Here is a 17,140-nt window from a genome sequence, read left to right as displayed (position 1 = left end):
ACCATAAAGCCACCTGAGGCAACTGTGTGATTTGGCGACACATAAATAAAATTTGACTTTAGTTTTTTAACGCTTTATTACACCGGAAGTGTAACCACAGTTGGCTTAACGCTGGGTATCCGGTAAGTCTGCGGGGCGGAGATAAGAGCGAAGCTCGGCGGAGTCGCTGCCTGGAAGCGGCTGATTCACGACGGAGTAACGGGAGGTGATCGGCTGGACCCGAGCGGAGGGCATCATGATGGGAGAGAACTTGTTCTTACTGTGGCTCACATGCGGTAAGACTTTTAACTCCAACAAAGTTTCACGAAGAGCAACAGGCTGCCGCTAAATCAGCAGAAAAGTGAATGAAGTCTGGCAGAGAAGCTTCGAACTATTAATAGGCGAGCAGAAGTTCATGTGGTTTAAAAAAGGTTTTAAAGTCCCTGTAGGTCTGAAAAGAAAACATATTGGTTCAGTTTATAACAGTATTTCCCTCTATTTACGCAATTATTGTTTTTTCTATAACTATATTTCATCTTTAACCAATTTACTGTTTTATTTACAAGTTATTCTGCTTTGCTAATAAATATTAACGCTCTTAAAAGATCTGATGTGCTTTTAAAATACAGTATTTGATTATAAATCTAACTTCTCAGCAGTACAGAGGAGGAAACATGAAACAATTAGATCATCTGAGATGATGGATAGGTAGACACGTGTGGTCTTAGATATGTTTACCCTTTATTTAAGAAGAAAAAGGACATTTGAGATTCAAAATCTATAAGTAAGAAAGTCATGACCGAGAAAAACTATTTAATAAAGCGGAGGCAGGTTTAGTAAAACAACTGCATTAAAAAACGACTCACTCGCTAATGTTTCCCTTTCTTTAAGTGTAAAAACAAGTATATTCTAAAAATGTTAAACAGGGGATATTATTTCTAGTTAAATTATTATTGTTATTTTATATGAAATTTTTATAAAAATCACATAATTATCCTGGCATAAGAAAAAAAAATGCATTTTAAAAAGATCAAGTGAAGTCAGTCTTATTAATGTCCTATTTAAAATACTGTGAGGTCTTCAAAATAAAACACACAGAAGAATATGATAAAATGATCATTAAATAAAATAAGATTTTAAAAAATTGATTTAGCCAAAAATATAAATACATAGGTACTGGAAATTAAGTTAAATAATGGAAATAAAATAACTTCAGTTTTCCTCAGTTTTTTTTGCCATCAGTCGCTGTGAGGTGTGGCAGGTAGATGATACTAAATGTAAATATTGTGCTTCTGAAATGCAGAGACGACAATAGAAGAGGATCTAAAATCGATCCTTGAGGGATGCCACATTTAATGGAACAGTTTCTGTCACAGCAATGGCATTTTTTTTGTTTTTAGGATTCAAACAGCTCGTCTAGATCTAGAAACTAGTTTAGCTTTCTATACTTTTTCACTCTTTTGCAGTAAAGCTGGCATCACAACATCAGCCTTTAATTATTTCACTGCAGTTTACACACTTTTAAAGACCAATCAGGTCTGGCCCCCAGTTACACATAACTATGTATGTGTAATTACATTAAAAAAAAACAGTCAAATCAAAAATTTCTGATTTGGAAAAAGCAACCAAATGTTTTTTTACACCCAGTCCAAGTGTCACAATCTGAAGCCAAAGTCATAGTTTCAATAAATAGAAACCTGGATGTTTGATCTGTTTTCTGAATATTCACTGGAGAAAACTTTAAAAAAAGGGCACGTTGGGCAATATTTAAAGGGTCATATGAACAAGTTACAGCATATGAAACATCTCCTTTTTACCGACAGTCTGAAACCAGGTTCTCCTTGCTTCTGTGGGGAAAATCAAACACCTCTGAGGGGATCAGTCACTGATTTTATACAGTATACAATTGTGCATAATGAGTGCTTTTAGGTGCTTTCAGTATATTTCTTATCAAAACGTTTTGGATGCTTTCATGCAGATGACTGCTGTTTCCTGTTTCACCTCCCCTGTTCGTGAGATTCACATCTAATCTTGCCTTGACCTTTTCTTCCTCTTGAGCCTTGGTGGAGTTGCTCCTTTGCATATTGGGTCATAATTCTGTTAAAGGGTCCATTTCTGGGTCATTTCCAACTTTTGGACAGATGGCCTCATATTAAATATAAGCACTGTTGCAGATTTTACTAAAAGCCGCAAAGCAACCCCACTCCAGAACATTTCCACCACCATGATTGTCTTCTCCTGTATGCTCTAGCTTTTGTTATGGGGTGACTCACATAGAGCTCAAATGAGTGAAACCTAGATGCATGCACTGGTGCAATCTGATGTGAGCAGATGTCTGCAGACTCTGTATTCTTGAATGCTTCTTTTTACATCAGACAGTCTGTTTTTGGGCTGAATTTGCATAATTTGCTTTGGCATCTGCACTACTCCTTCATGATCATATACAGACAGTAACCCAGTGTTTGTGGTGTGTAGTTTGTATCGTGCACAGCTCAGGGACGTTGTCTCACGTGGAGCGTTACGAGGTGGTCCGACCTCAGAGACTCCAGGAGAGACACAGGAGGAGCATTCAGGACCACCCGCAGGTACTGACGCCTCAGCTGCACATCACCAGTGCTCTCTCTAAAATTTTTCTCATGTGATTCATTATTAAAAATAGTGGAATCTGCATATGTTACTGAATATCATTGTGCTGGTTTTTCCATGTCAGATAGGAATATTCTGCCTATAGTTCTCTGACATGAAGCTGATCTTTATTGTGTTAATGCATATTGTGAGTATCCTTTAATTTTGTGTTTTTAAGTCCTTTTTGATGAGATTAGTGACACCTTGGACTGAAAAACTGTTTTCACCATTTCAAACTTACCTCAGATATGTTTTTCTAATAACAGCTAATTTATCAGCGCAGTTCCACTAGTTGCTTTGCAGATTAAAAATGTGCAATAATCTAATCAAACTATGTGTTATCATAAATTATCAAAGCACGTTTGGGTGCAGGACTTTTACCTGCACAGGTATTTTCCTTCCTTGCCTTTTTTCCCACAAGTGAAAGATGTTCGGGAGGTTAAATGCCGCCCTGTGACTCATGCACGTTTCTCTGCAGCTGTATCCTGATACAGTTCGGTACGAGTTGGCCATCGAAGGGAGAAATCACACAATTCTTCTGGAAAAAAACAGGTGAGTTTCATTTCTGCTCAGCAAATGCAAATATTATATATATGTTGCTACGTATAAATACATGAAAATGAATTTCAATTTTATAGGAACCTTATTGGGAGAGACTACACTGAAACACACTATACTGAAGATGGAAAACGGGTGACAACATCACCAAAACAAGTGCGTTTTAACTTTATTTTAATGATTAAGTAAAATCTTGTTTGTTCAATCTCAAATGATATGTTCTTCACTTTTTGCAACATAAAAAGTGTTTAAAAAGATGAGTTATGTTAAATAGCCTCTAGTCCTGTTTTAGAGGAGAAGGATCTGTTTAAAAATACATTTTATTGCCCCAGAAATGATAAAAATCTAAACTTTTAGACTTCTAATTGTGATTTTATGGAAGCAAAAACAAAGAATCTCTGCGTGAGCGATGTCTGTACCAGCCGGCCTCACTGACCGATCCGTGTTTTTAGGACCACTGCTACTATCACGGTCACATCGAAGGCGTGGACGACTCCTCGGTCAGCGTGGGGATTTGTTCTGGCATGAGGTAAGAGAGCAGCGATAGATATTTTTACAACATAGAACTTCCTGTTTTATCACTTACAGCATCTCTAGAGAAAGTTTCTCAGGTTCTTGAGAAACGCCTTGCTTCATATTTAGCAACCTGGTTGTTTTTCTGCTCGTCGTATTGCTGCTCTGTGGCCGACTACCGCCATTTCACCCTTAATGCCCCTTAACAACCCATTATGTCTGTTTGAAAGCTTTTATATTTTTATAAGGATCAAAATCACGTCTCTTCTGTTCTTGGCAGACGAATAAAGTTATTTCTTTAATGTCGATGTGCAGCGGCTTCCTGAGAGCCCGGCAGCAGGTTTACCTGATCGAGCCTCTGGGGCAGACGGACGATGGTGATCATGCTGTTTACAGACAGGAGCACCTGAAAATCAGCGGCAGGCCCAGCTGTGGCGCTTCATCCAACACCACCCTACTCTACGACCAGGACCAGGGCCCTCAGGTCGCTGGACTCTTCAGGTCCAGATCATGGGTATGCGCTAGTGCCAGTGTAGTTTTCTTTCACCTTCATATATTACAAAATTTATTATAACACTGAAGGAATCGCAGCTAAAAGATGGGCAAGTTTTCCTCAGTGAATGATCAGAAAGCAGATCAAACATCCATCCCATGAATGATACTGATGTTCAGAGTGGCTGTAAAATCGGAGTGGCTGTAGTCAGTTAGAACCTAACTGACTACATCGACTTCATATTTGGAATGCAGGACTTGAATTCATTCGCTCATATTTTTATTTACAGAGGAGTGGTCCTCTTTTGTTGTCCCCTTGTTCCATTTTAATGTGTGTAGATGTGTAGTCAAAGGACATAAGTGAGTAGATAATCAATAAATAATGAGGTTGATGTGTCATGTTAGTGCGTATTTCACAGGTTTTTTTGTGTTTCTTTTCAGAAATCGAATCCCACGCCGGGTCCTCAGAGGTTTGTCGAGCTGTATGTTGTGGTGGACAACGCTGAGGTAATAACATCTCACTTTAAATAAAACTTCACCCTCATCGCTGAGTAAATCTGACATATTTGCCTCCTTTTCTCCTGCAGTATAAAAAATATGGAAGCAATACTAAATCCCGTATCCTCGGAGTCGTGAATCACATCGATAAGGTGAGTTTGCGTCCAGCTGTTTAAGATGTTTGACGTTTCTCAGCACATCTGTTCCTGACCGTCTCCTCCTCCGCCCGCAGCTGTATCGGCGTCTGAACATCCGCGTCCTGCTGGTGGGGTTGGAGATTTGGTCGAACAAAGACCTCATCGACATCAGCCACAATTCAGAAGCCACGCTGGACAAGTTCCTGGCGTGGCGTCAGGACGACCTCCTGCTGAGGGTGAAGCACGACAACGCCCAGTTTGTGACGTGAGGATCGACATCTGTGCAGATGTTTTAACCGCAGCAATGCCGCCGGCTTGACCTGACGGTGCGTTTTTGTCTTTAACAGCTGGAGAGATTTTGAAGGAGAAACAGTCGGACTGGCAAATAAGTTCGCCATGTGCACCGGAAACTCGGGAGGCGTGAATCAGGTGGGAGTAATGGTGTCTAACTCTCGTTCATCAGGATGGACGATGGAGGTGATACTGATTCATTTTTCTCCTTCAGGATCACAACGAAAACCCGATAGGCCTCGCCTCCACTATCGCCCATGAGATGGGACATAACTTTGGCCTTTCCCATGACACTCCAGACTGCACGTGCGGTTCCACATCCAGCGGGAAGGATTGTGTCATGGCAGAAAAGCTCAGGTAAAAATGCAGACCAGAACAGATGTAGAATTTTGTGCATCCGCAAACCTTCTCCCATTTGTAAACCGTTAAAATCAGAACAGGGGTGCGCTGAACCTTTAGCTGAGCCCAGATCTCCTTGTCCCTCCCACAGGGCAGGAAATCAAATGTTCCCGGAGTTGTTCAGCAGCTGCAGTCTTTCTCAGCTCGCTGAATTCCTGGAGCGAGCTCAGCCCAGCTGCCTGCAAAAGCCCACCTCCTCCAGGATCATCGCCGTGGGCCCCCGCTGCGGCAACGCCATGGTGGACCCCGGAGAGGAGTGCGACTGTGGCACGGTGGAGGTAACCCCGGCTACATTTAAATATATCCTTTGCTGAAGGGAGATGCCTTTTATGTTCATCCATTTTATCCCACTGCTGTGGTTTCCTGTCTGAGGTTAGGGCAGGTAGCGTTTGCAGAGCTGCAGCCTTAAAGAGTTCAAATTTAAAATAGTTTTCTGGTGTGCTCACACCTCATCAGAAGGGGGAGAATTCCTGGGTGAGGCCACTGCCTTCATCGCTGCAGCCATGTTTGAGGATCAAGTGTGTGCACAGAAACAAACGTTGTGTGTCTTTGTGTTTTTTGCAGGAATGCAACAACCCCTGCTGCGATGCCTCGACTTGTCGGCTGACTGCAGGATCCCAGTGTGCTCAGGGACAGTGCTGTGAGAAGTGTCAGGTACTGAAGCTGCTCTGCTCCCTTCTAATGTGGGTTTATATTAATCCGTACCTACGCAGTATAAGACTCCTCATTCCAAAGCACGTTGCATCTAAACAGCAGTGCAGAAAACAACCTAAATTTGAATGTAGAGTCAGAGTGTCAGTGTGCTGCGAGGCCATTAATACTAATCACATGTCCAGCTGTGATTAATCGAGTTCTCGATGAAGTTTGAAACTCTTTGGAGACAAAAAAACGTTCAGCATGTGTTTTAAATTATTCCCTGACACATTTTTGGAATCTGGCGCTGAAGCCAGTCTGTGATTTGATAACTAACAGAGCTCACATTCACAAAAACACCCGAGTCCCAAATTTAGCGACGTGTTGGCCGAAAACTCCAAACTCCGGACTCTCTTTTGTCCTCAGAGTAATTTCCAAATAAAGCCGTGGGAGATGCTTTTCACTCAGCAGTTTCCAGGCTTTCTCCAGAATTTTAAGAACCTACTGTATACAGTTTATCCCAAATATCAATGCAACCTGCAACACACAGCTGTGTGTGTGTGTGTGTGCTGCTAATCTCTGCACACACCAGTTGGATTCTGAACGAAGCTGCTATGTTTTTCTCAACTCCAGCTCTGCTTAATGCAGTGACACATTTTGTAAAGCACACCAGAATAAATAATGATAATTCGAGCCATATCCGCAGCTTCTCTGCTGTGTGTCACAGATAGTTGCCAACTTTAGTAAGGTAGTGAAAGTTGTCAATGATTTGGACTTCCAGAATCGATAAAACATGCAGTGCATGGAGCAGCTCAGCCACGGAAACCCACGAAGCTTCGGGCACACCGCTTTTGTGCTGATGTTAATGCGGGAGAGTGACCCCTGCTCTGTAACTTTATGTGGTTTGGTAAAGGCAGACTACATGGCTGGGTGCTTGGTTTCATACAACTGTGACAACCGGAGTGAAAACACCAGGAAACAGACACAGGAAACAGCTCGGGGCGCATTCAAACTCAGGCTTCTGCAACACCTTACAGAGTATGAGTCACCTGTTCAACCCGGTGAGCTGAGCTGGCTCCCAGCGGGGACGTTTTATGGAAAAACAGTCATTAACGTCACTGTGTCACAAAAACGATTGCACACATCAGCAGCTAGTTTCTCAGTAGGTGGTTTTGGATTGTTGTAATGAGTAAGATTTGTCTCCTATGAACATTAATCCTCTTATCTACATTGAGTAGATACTGAAATATTTTTTTTTAAATAACTGAAAGATATTGATGTGCTATAAAAAGTCAGGCACTATCAAAGCATGCCATGTTTTGCAAAAATATTTCAAAAGATATCTTCATGAAGGCCTTGGAGGAGGATCAGAGGCTCGTCTTCTGGTAACTGCTGAGATATTTTACTGAAAATTTGCAGGAAAGTCAGGGGGTCACTAAAATAGATCAAGATTAATACTCAGGATTATGAATATTTCTGAATTTTTTGACAATCTGTCCAGTAAATGAAATGAAAGCCGGTTTTCTGTTGTAGCTGTTGGGATATTACAATCCCCATTCCCATTCTCTGTGAAGTTCAGGACCTTTCCTAAAGACACACCCCGCCTCTGGCTAATAAATGTAAGGTTACTCTTACACCCGCTGTTCAGCACTAACAGGAAAGGGAGGATAATACCCTGCTGTTTCTGTTTTTTTATAACTCACCACATCCTTCCTCAACTGACAGTTTCAAGGCCTGGAACAGTACCACAAAAACACACAAGCGAATTATAGTCCAGATCTGGTACATACAGAAGGTCAAACACTGAAATATTATTTTTGTTCAGTTGAAGTCATCTGGGAGCGTGTGCAGGCAGTCAGCCGGGAGCTGCGACCTGCCCGAGTTCTGCACCGGACTGTCGTCGGATTGTCCTGAAGACAGCTTCGAGATGAATGGCAAGCCCTGCTACAAAACGCTCCAGGGCAGCGGCACTGTCCAGGGATACTGCTACAACGGCCAGTGTCCCACCCGGGAGCATCACTGCTGGAGGCTCTTTGGACCAGGTACGCTCAGCACGCTGCTATCGAAGACATCAGCTGCTGGTTTGGGAAGTCCCAGTTTGAGGCTCTTTTGCTTTCTTGGCTGATATCTGCACGCTCAGTTAGAATGATAGTTAGCAAGCTGCACGCTTAAACTGTAGAGCTTGTGATTCCATTAAAAAAGGCCTTCCATTAAAAAACAGCACAGACACAGAGAACAGGTTGAGCTCAGTGGCTCGGGTTAGCGTAGGTAGGTGAGCTGCCTGTGAACCAAAGCACCACACCGCTGACTCTGAGGCTTAACAGCATCCTAATGAATGAGTTATTTAAAAATAATCATCCAGCCTGCAGCCGTTATGCACACCGAAACATGCGAAAACACGCAAACATGCTCCAGTAAAGTTGGACATTTTAACAAGGGAAGTCTTTGGGAACTGACTGGCTTTTGGAGCCTCAAGTGGCCATCAGGGGAACTGCAGGCCTTAGCTTGTCCCCCGCCCCACCCTCCGGGTTACTTCTTGGTTCATTTAGAGGGAAAAATCTGCACTCTTTTGAGTAGATGAGATAAGCCTCAAGGAGCTTTTAGCGATTGGTCTATTAACATTTAGATTTTACTGTCAAGTGGTGGAAATAACTTTAAGAAATCTGTCCAAATAAATATTTAATACATTTTGTTACGTAAGAAAGTCTCATTATTATTATAACCTTTATTTAACCAGGAAAAATAATCCCATTGAGATTAAGAACCTCTTTTTCAAGGGAGTCCTCATAAGAGGTTTGTAAATACAGTCCATTGATAAAAGGCAAGACTAACACATTAAATCAGTACTTTTCTGGCCATTTTGACGAGTTCAGCAGCGTGCAGTTAAGGCGCCTTGTCACTTTAGTTATATTTAACTCTGCCATCTATCCCACTCTGGCATCTCTGGACGCTTAAAATTTAAAAATGCTGCTGAACCCATGTGCTCGGAGGTGCATTACTATAGCAAATGTAAGGATGTAGAGTCTCAGACCTACAATAAATGACAGATTAACATGAAGCTTTTGTTTAATTTCTTCTTCCAGGGGCCCAGGTGGCACCAGATTTATGTTTCAACCTGAACCAGCGTGGCGAGGAAGGCGCTAACTGTGGGAAGAACAAATTCGGCTTCATTCGTTGTGCTCCACAGTACGTGCCACCATCTGTAATTCACCCTGAATTCAGAGTGATGAAGTTTCAGCACTGAAAAGAAGCGCTACAAAGCTCTGGATTAATGCCTTTGTTTTGTGTAGGGATGTTAAGTGTGGATCGATGTTTTGCGAGGAAGGAGGCGAGTCTATCACGGGGAAACGGGCAAGCTACAACACAATGTACGGCAAAGAGTGCAAACTCGCCGTGGACGACGATAAGACGAGAAACCTGGACATGGTGCCAAGTGGCATGAAATGTGCGCCGAATAAGGTAAAACTGTCACAGGGAGACACATTGCAGGAGGATTATTTTTTTGAATATGTTGGCCATTTTGCTCAGAATCAAATGTTTGTGCTCAGGTTTGCCTCAACAACAAATGTGTGGATGTGTCAGCCTACGGGAAGAGGGAGGACTGTGCAAAGAAGTGCAACAACAACGGGGTAAGTTCAAAATCAGAGAACTAATCGGGACTTAACTGTAATTTTCACACCATTAACCTTAAACATGAACCTTCACCTCATCCCCTCACCTGAAACAACATCTGGTGTTAAACTGAACCCATGCCCCTTGTTTGCCCTGAGTTTAGTCTGTCAGGCGACATACGTGCAGCCATACCCTTAGATGTATTAATGAGGGATGTAGAAGAAACAAAAGAGAGCAGACGGGGCAGGAACAATAGCAGCATCAGAGCCAAAAATTACAAAAAAAGAGATGAAAAAGCAGCGAGAGAGAAAGAAAGAGCTGTTATTACCAAATAAGTCAAACCAAAAGTGGTGCTAGGTATGAGAAAAGAGATGAGGAATGCACTGTTTATGTTGTCTTAGCCATCACAGCAGACTAAAACTGGACAAATGCAGCTAGTCTCAAGGAATGTAACAGCCTCCTAACGACGGGGGAAGAAACTATTAACGAGTTCAAACAATGACTGAATAAAATGAAGAAAAGCTCAGATGAAAAACTGCAAACGCCTTTCAAAAGTGATCCAAACCAGTCGGATGGAACATGAGCTCCACTTCCACGACTCGTGTTTTTAACCATTTAACTGCTTTTTATCCGCAGGTGTGTAACCACAGGAACGAGTGCCACTGTAATCCCGGCTGGGCTCCTCCCAAATGCAACATCCAGTACGCGGATTTACCTCAAGGTACAGACGCTGCGGTGCATTTAAAGTTCACGATAAACTACGAAGCACGACGTTTAGAGACGTTCAGCTGCTCTTGTAATCTACAAGGTCAATGAGACTTTCAGATGAAAACGGGTCACAGCTGCTTGTTGAATCATTTTTCCAGTGAATAAGAAACATGAGTGATTCATTATGAGAGCCTCCCAGCACTGACCCCGTTTGCTCTAATTTAGTTTCAACACTCTTTTGTAGAAGACTTGGTTCTCTCTGCTTATTTACATTCTGCACATGAAGCTTGACCTCGAGTTGCGCCTCATGATTGTGCAACTTTCTGTCCACATAGTACCAAAGAAAAAGGGAAGAAGAGACTCTAAAACACACTTTCCTATGAACAAAACAAAGACTTGGTGAAACCGGTACACTCAGTACTGTTTTACCCAGAATTTAGTGAAACTAAAGCTAATTAAGAAAATAAGAGGATGACATAACTTCCTCTGAACACTGCTCTTGTTGTTTGTGTGGAAAATTCCTTTTACATAACATTTTCATGTTGCTCTTAGAAATCAAGTTTACAAGCTGTGATCAGAAAATTCTGCTCCTTAGGCCCAAGAAAAAGCAAAAACCGCGACTGGTTTAAATTTAGCTTTTAGATCATCTTCAGTCATTTCTTCCATCATGGCTGCCGTTTGTAAAATGCTCCGTGGAAATCCCACTCCGACCACTTTCAGAGCGCTTTCGTGATTTCACCCTGGGCCACAAACCGTTCGTGTCGAGGATCATTGTTACTCACGAGAGCTGGCACCAAACAGCTGTTTTCAGAGAGCAAGTCAAAACCTGAAGGTCGGTGCTGTGACCGAAGTGTGGTCACTGTGGTTGTTCAACATGGAGTTCTGCAGTAATGAAATGAGGGGATTAGGATTAGGATTCCTGCATCCTCATGAAACTAACCGACATGAAACCCAGACTAAATATTTATGAATGAGCCATAGAAAAGCACAAGTTAAAGTGCAGAGAGCAGGACTTAGACGGGGCAAAGACACTCAACATAGTGCAGTGGTTTGGTGCATTCACCTAACTAGCGAAAGATCCATGGTTTGACCCTGGGAGGAGAAACAGATGCCTTTGGGATTGTATCAGGAAGGGCATCCAGTGTAAAACCACACCAGCTACCTACTGGTGAGGAAGGGAGCAGCTGAAAGTAGCAGGAGAAGTTGGTCCAGAGGTGCACAAGGAGCTGACCTTGAAGGGAAGATCGGACAAATATAAATCGGGTCTGGTTTTTGCTTTTAACGCAAGTTAAGCTGAACAAAATGAAAACGTGACCCAGTTTTATTGCTCAGAAGGTGACCAGAGTTCATCATCTGACGACACGTCATGGGAAATCCATTCGATTATTTTTGAGACCAAACTCAATGACTCCCAGGAGCTCTGTGGCTAGCAGTTTACAGAGAGAGTCAATATGAACCAAAGTCTCTGAGGGACGTTTCCAGCACCTTGTTGAATCTATGCCATGAAGGACAGTTCTGAAGGCAACAGGGAGTCCAAACCGGTGCTAGGAAAGTGTAGCTAACAAAGTCTCCAGTGAGGGAAGATTGTTAATGTTGTTCAGAATTTTTTTAATTTGAATTTTACATGCATGTAAATGTCACACATGCACTTAGAAATAAAGAGTGCAAAAAAAGACTGCACCAGTACTAAGTGCAGTTTTACGTTTCCTCTGCCTGCAGATCAGGTTGGGCTGATAGCCGGTGTGTGCGCAGCAGTCTCCATCCTGCTGGTCGTCACTTTGCTGATTGCTGGGCTGATGTGCTGTAAGAAGGACGACATGGAGCGCTACATCGCTACAAGGTAGTTTCCCCCCTCTGCGGTCCGGACTCTTCATCTTTGCCTTCTTCTTCCCGGCTAAATAAATAGATGTGTCTCCACAGGAAAGTGCATTCAGCTGAAGGGAAGCTGAACCCGTCGTTCCAAGAAGGAAGTGGTAAAGAAAGACCTCAGATCAGTCAGCCCACCTTCATGGAGACCACAGCAAAACAGGCCTGCACCCCTCTGATGGGTCGAGTGACCCCCTGCAGACCCGCCCCACAGGTACACCGAGCAGCCAGGTGTGTGCAGGTCTCCGTTTTACTGTGAAATGCTGACAAACCGCTTTTTGTTTTCCAGCCACCGCTGAAACCGTCTTCATCGTCAGTCATGTCGGAAACTGAGCTGGTAAGACTTTTCTTTTTAAAAATAATGCAAAATGAAGATCGCAGCAACATGAGCGTCTATTAAAGCTTAAAAATGAAACTATCACCATCATTAAATAACATGCATAAAGGAGACCGGTCTTCTTTTTTCCTTACTTTCTGCCCTGTATAATATTATAATGAGCAAGCTAATTATAATTAGCTTGTACACCGTGTGTACAAGCTAAAAGCTTAGGCTTCATTTTTTTTGTGACTCATTACCTCACTCAATCTTATCTTTATGAGGGGCAGCCAATCAGAAGAAAGCTAGCTTAAAGGGCCTGGAGGCCTAAAGATGAAGAGTTGAACAGTTTGCTCCAAATAGCCAATTTTTTTGTAACTGGCAGCGGTTTCTGTGCTGGTATCCTGTAGTCTGAGCCCAGCTTTAGACTCAGCTTTTTGGGACATAGTTTAGTCTACCATGTTGAGCTGTTTAATGAAAACAGCTTAGGGTTGTTGATTTTTGCAGACCTTACTGGAACAGCAAGTCACAGAGGACTGATAAACATCAGTGTAGCTCTATGGTATTATGAAATAATGTCATTGTTGATTTTTGGTTTCCATGTGATCAAACTTGGACATTAATGTTCATTAGGAGCCTGTAAAGTGTCAACATCTGCTCTAAATCCCAGTTAAATAACCGTCTTCTTCCTTTTCACCACAGATGAAACCTCTACCTCCATCTAAACCTTTACCGCCTCTGAATAAAACACAGGTGAGCGCCAAAGCAGAGAATTTTAAACACTTTTCCACAGGACTTTATATAAAGGTCACACGTTTTGTTTATTTTCATGGATTCATTCATGTTTAGATGTTCTTTCTTTGCTTTCTGCCTGTTTAAAGCATTTCCCTTCTGGGGATCAATAGGGATCAACTGGTCTGTCCAAACATTGAATGCTCATTTTCCAGCTCTACATTTTTTATTTTTGGACTTATTCATGTAGCTTTGCATGATTCACAACTCAAAATCATCCTTATTTATGTCACACTGGGCCTTCGTGAAGCTAGAGCTCATCAGCTGTCTGAAACAAACCGATTGGGTGCCTCTTAAAAACAGACAGCTGGAGTAAGCGACAATATAAAGGATCTCCATGACATCATGCAGAGCCATCATTATTTGAAACTTTAGTTTAACATGAGCATCCTCCCTGATGACAGGAAGCAGTGTTGAGGTGCAGAAGTTGCTAATTTACTTTCATAAATTCACCTAAAAATCATTTTTTGTTTTGTTTTTCAGAACAAAGCAGTGAAACCAACCCCTCCTCCCGTACCTCCGGTCAAGCCCAGCCCTTCGCCGGCAACCAGAATAAAGCCTTTCGCGCCTCCTCCGCCCCCAGCGAAGCCTCGCGTTCACAGACTCGCATGAAATCCTCATCAAGAGTATCGACTTGTTCCAAAGCAGAGACATCCAGGGTGTAGTTTTACTTTTTAAAAGCGAGTGGCCCGCAGCCGCATCAGTGTTTGAGACTCGCAGACGCTCGGCTCTGTGGAAAAGTTTACGCTTCAAAGCCGGTAAAGATGTTGTGCAGACCGAGGCTCCACCAGCTGAGAATATCTTTAATGACACGAGACCAACAGCTGCACAGCTGCTGTGGAAAAGTCAGATTTTTTTTTATTTTTTGGCTGTTTTCTGGTGGTGGGGTTCGTTTTAAATTAACTGCTGCTGCAGTTTTCCTCCTGTGTAACGAGTGTAAAGCACTTTTATAAGATGTTGTTTTACAGTATTTATTTAATGAGTGTTTAAGGGACTGTATGAAAATTATTAGGCAATTATCTTTTTCGTGAATGGTAATGTGTTCAGTTTGTAGCTTGTCTGGGATGCACACTCACACACTCTGTGCCTCTACAAGCAGCTATAATCAGTATTTTCTATAAGATAATGTGAAAAAGTGTCTATGTCACAGGGTCACTTGTCCTGATACCTGCACAGAACTGAGCTTGCAGCTCCACTGTGATATAAAGAGATCTGAATGTTGCTGGGACTCATTTAGGACGTAATTAAAGGAGCAAAGCAAAACTAGGCAACTAGTCTGAACATAATAAGAAAGAAAATCCTAATTATATGTCAAAGGTTTCTAAATCATGGGCCACCCTGCATTGTTAAAATTGCGCAGGCATAATCTCAGAGCACTTTTTTAATATTTTTTACTGCATTGGGGAAACTCAAAAAGCTTCTGAGGTGAAAATTTATAAGACAATTTGCCAATTTTTTCCAGGCTTTGTGCACAAATTTGCTGTTTTTGCCTTTAAAAATTTATTCTCTTAAATTTGGTACACTTTCTTGTAAATTTACAAAAAATAAAAACAAATTACAATTTTTTTTCTTGCAAATTTGACATTTTTTCCAATAAATTTTAGTGGCCCTAATACGCCCTGTTAGATTCATGTCCACGTGGCCATACAGAATCAATGAGGGCTGTTGTGTAACACTGCAAATCAGACAGTTGACTGATGGTGTATACTAATACAGTACCTGACCACCAATAAATAGAAGTGACCACTTTCCTATTACTTACCTGATGGAGATTTGTGTGAGACAGCAAACGTCTGTTGCTTGCTCAGCAGTAAAAACACAAAACAAAACTGTAACTTCATAATGAATGTGAAAACAGCTGCAGGTAATACTCCAGTAAATGAACAATCAGCAAAAGCTCGGGCAGCTCTCACGCCTAACTAGCCTGAGTATATTCAACAGTGAAAACTCATCTCAAGCAGACTGCATGTGAGAAAAGAGCTGGAGGCGTTTTAGGAGGGAGACAGTCAGGAAATGTATGGCAGAATTCTTCAGCAGCAAATATGGCGGCAATGTTTTACTTCCAGTTAAAAAGATTTTTGAAAGTATATTTTAGGAAAAGTCGGAAAAGTTTTAAACAGTTTTTACCAAATTTGATCAGTCGTGTAATTTCTGTCCTGGTGAGCAAAATTATAGGTTAGGGAGGAAATCTGAGTCCAGCAGCCTGAAAGAAAAACTAAATAACCTCCAAAATATGAGAAAGAAGCAGAAGAATCTAACTACGAGTGACAACAGCCAGTCTGTAAACCTGTTACTAATCCCAACCTGTTTCTAAGTGCTTTGAACTGTTGATTCGGGTGGTTTTGTAATGCTGTTATTCAATATTTTAACGATGTGCTACCCTTTATTTAAATGCTGGACTCGGAAACAAACCAGCCACGAGACAGCATTCGTCTGCAACCTTAATTGTTCTTATTTAAAATCTTCTTTGGAGACCAGCTTGTAAAAATAGCCAAATGAGACCAAAAACAGCGCGACTGGTGAGGTTTCAATAATAGCTGCAGTCAGACGCAGCCTCAGATGTTTTTACCCGTTAGTTTGTGATTTTTGTGTGCCTTTTTTTTTTTCTTTTAAATTAAACTAAGTTCCAGTTGATACTGATAGATCGTTGGGAAACAGTATTTTTTTCCTTCTTTTTTTTGGATTTTTGACTTCCATGCAGTCCCTACAGTGCTACCACAGCCATTTTGTGCCTTCTACAAAGTGTTTTTTACATTACTTTGCACTGTACTTGAAGACTTATACTGGTACGTCCCTTACGTGGCCTCTGTGTGTTACTGTGGTTCAGCTTTAAACCTTTTTAAGCTCCATTGTTCGTTTGGTCCCACAGAGGTGGGGAATGGGTGGATGTAATGGAGCCTTGAGGAGAAATTACTGTTTTGTTTTTTTAAACTGCACTGATATTTTTCTAGGAAGAGTTGTGAGGATTTCGTATGTTGACCTGCAGAGTAGTCATTAAGCCAAAACTACAGCGTATGATTTCACATGATAACAGTCCTCTTTCTTGTAATCAGTTGCATATGATCAGATGTAAAAACTTGAATTCCCATGAAGCGCTTTCTGTTGCAATGAATAAAGTGCACTTTATTTCAACAGTGTGATCATGTTGCATCAGCTGACTGTGTAATTTATTGGTGTGGTCCAAAACATGAGAGGGAAATTGCATCCATTACATTGGATTTGTTTTCCTTGTGTAACATTTTATTAACTGACCGAGCAGCCTTCTATTGTCCTTCCCCAGCAAACAGTGTCTTTACTGGTCTCTAATGAGCGGCTAAAGGAAGCGGGGCTGAGAGGCAGCTGTGAGGACTCAGACTTTATCGTCTGAGTTTCCTGTTTGGCATTCAGACATTGTTTTTTTTTTTATATCTTCTGTTAACAGAAATGCTGCTCACTTTTCTTCTGAGAAACGAGAACTTTCACAGTGAATCAATAAAAGGCTCAACTGACGTCTTACTGCAGCACAGAAAACAGACATACATGCTGGACCCCCTCTTCCCTTCTGAGCTGCCCTAATTCTTCACGACGCCGTGCTGGAAACCTTCCTCGGGTTCCATCACCTCCCGGAGGTGCTCTGCTGGACTGAGATCAGGTGACTGTGGAGGCCATTCGAGTACAGTGAACTCAGCATCACGTTTGATAAACTGGTTTGAGACGATGTGAGGTTCAGGATGCTGCAGTA

General features: G+C 41.9%; 1 protein-coding gene across 1 annotated transcript; it reads left to right on the top strand.

Moving 5' to 3' along the window:
• Positions 1 to 66: 66 nt before the first annotated feature.
• LOC116321247 (zinc metalloproteinase-disintegrin-like 2d) lies at positions 67 to 16,556 on the top strand. The gene is made up of 23 exons (XM_031741040.2): positions 67 to 275; positions 2,455 to 2,564; positions 3,083 to 3,156; positions 3,243 to 3,318; positions 3,615 to 3,691; positions 3,991 to 4,189; positions 4,609 to 4,674; positions 4,755 to 4,817; positions 4,898 to 5,067; positions 5,150 to 5,231; positions 5,308 to 5,450; positions 5,584 to 5,770; positions 6,057 to 6,146; positions 7,951 to 8,167; positions 9,209 to 9,311; positions 9,416 to 9,584; positions 9,674 to 9,754; positions 10,374 to 10,458; positions 12,165 to 12,285; positions 12,366 to 12,525; positions 12,601 to 12,648; positions 13,330 to 13,380; positions 13,903 to 16,556. Exons 1-23 carry the CDS (start codon positions 236 to 238, stop codon positions 14,029 to 14,031), a joined length of 2,541 nt encoding a protein of 846 aa, XP_031596900.1. The 5' UTR covers positions 67 to 235; the 3' UTR covers positions 14,032 to 16,556.
• The last annotated feature ends 584 nt before the right edge of the window (positions 16,557 to 17,140 follow it).

Source organism: Oreochromis aureus, linkage group 8 (genome assembly GCF_013358895.1).
Source record: "Oreochromis aureus strain Israel breed Guangdong linkage group 8, ZZ_aureus, whole genome shotgun sequence".
Lineage (NCBI taxonomy): Eukaryota > Metazoa > Chordata > Actinopteri > Cichliformes > Cichlidae > Oreochromis > Oreochromis aureus.
This window is presented reverse-complemented; position numbering and strand designations above follow the sequence as displayed.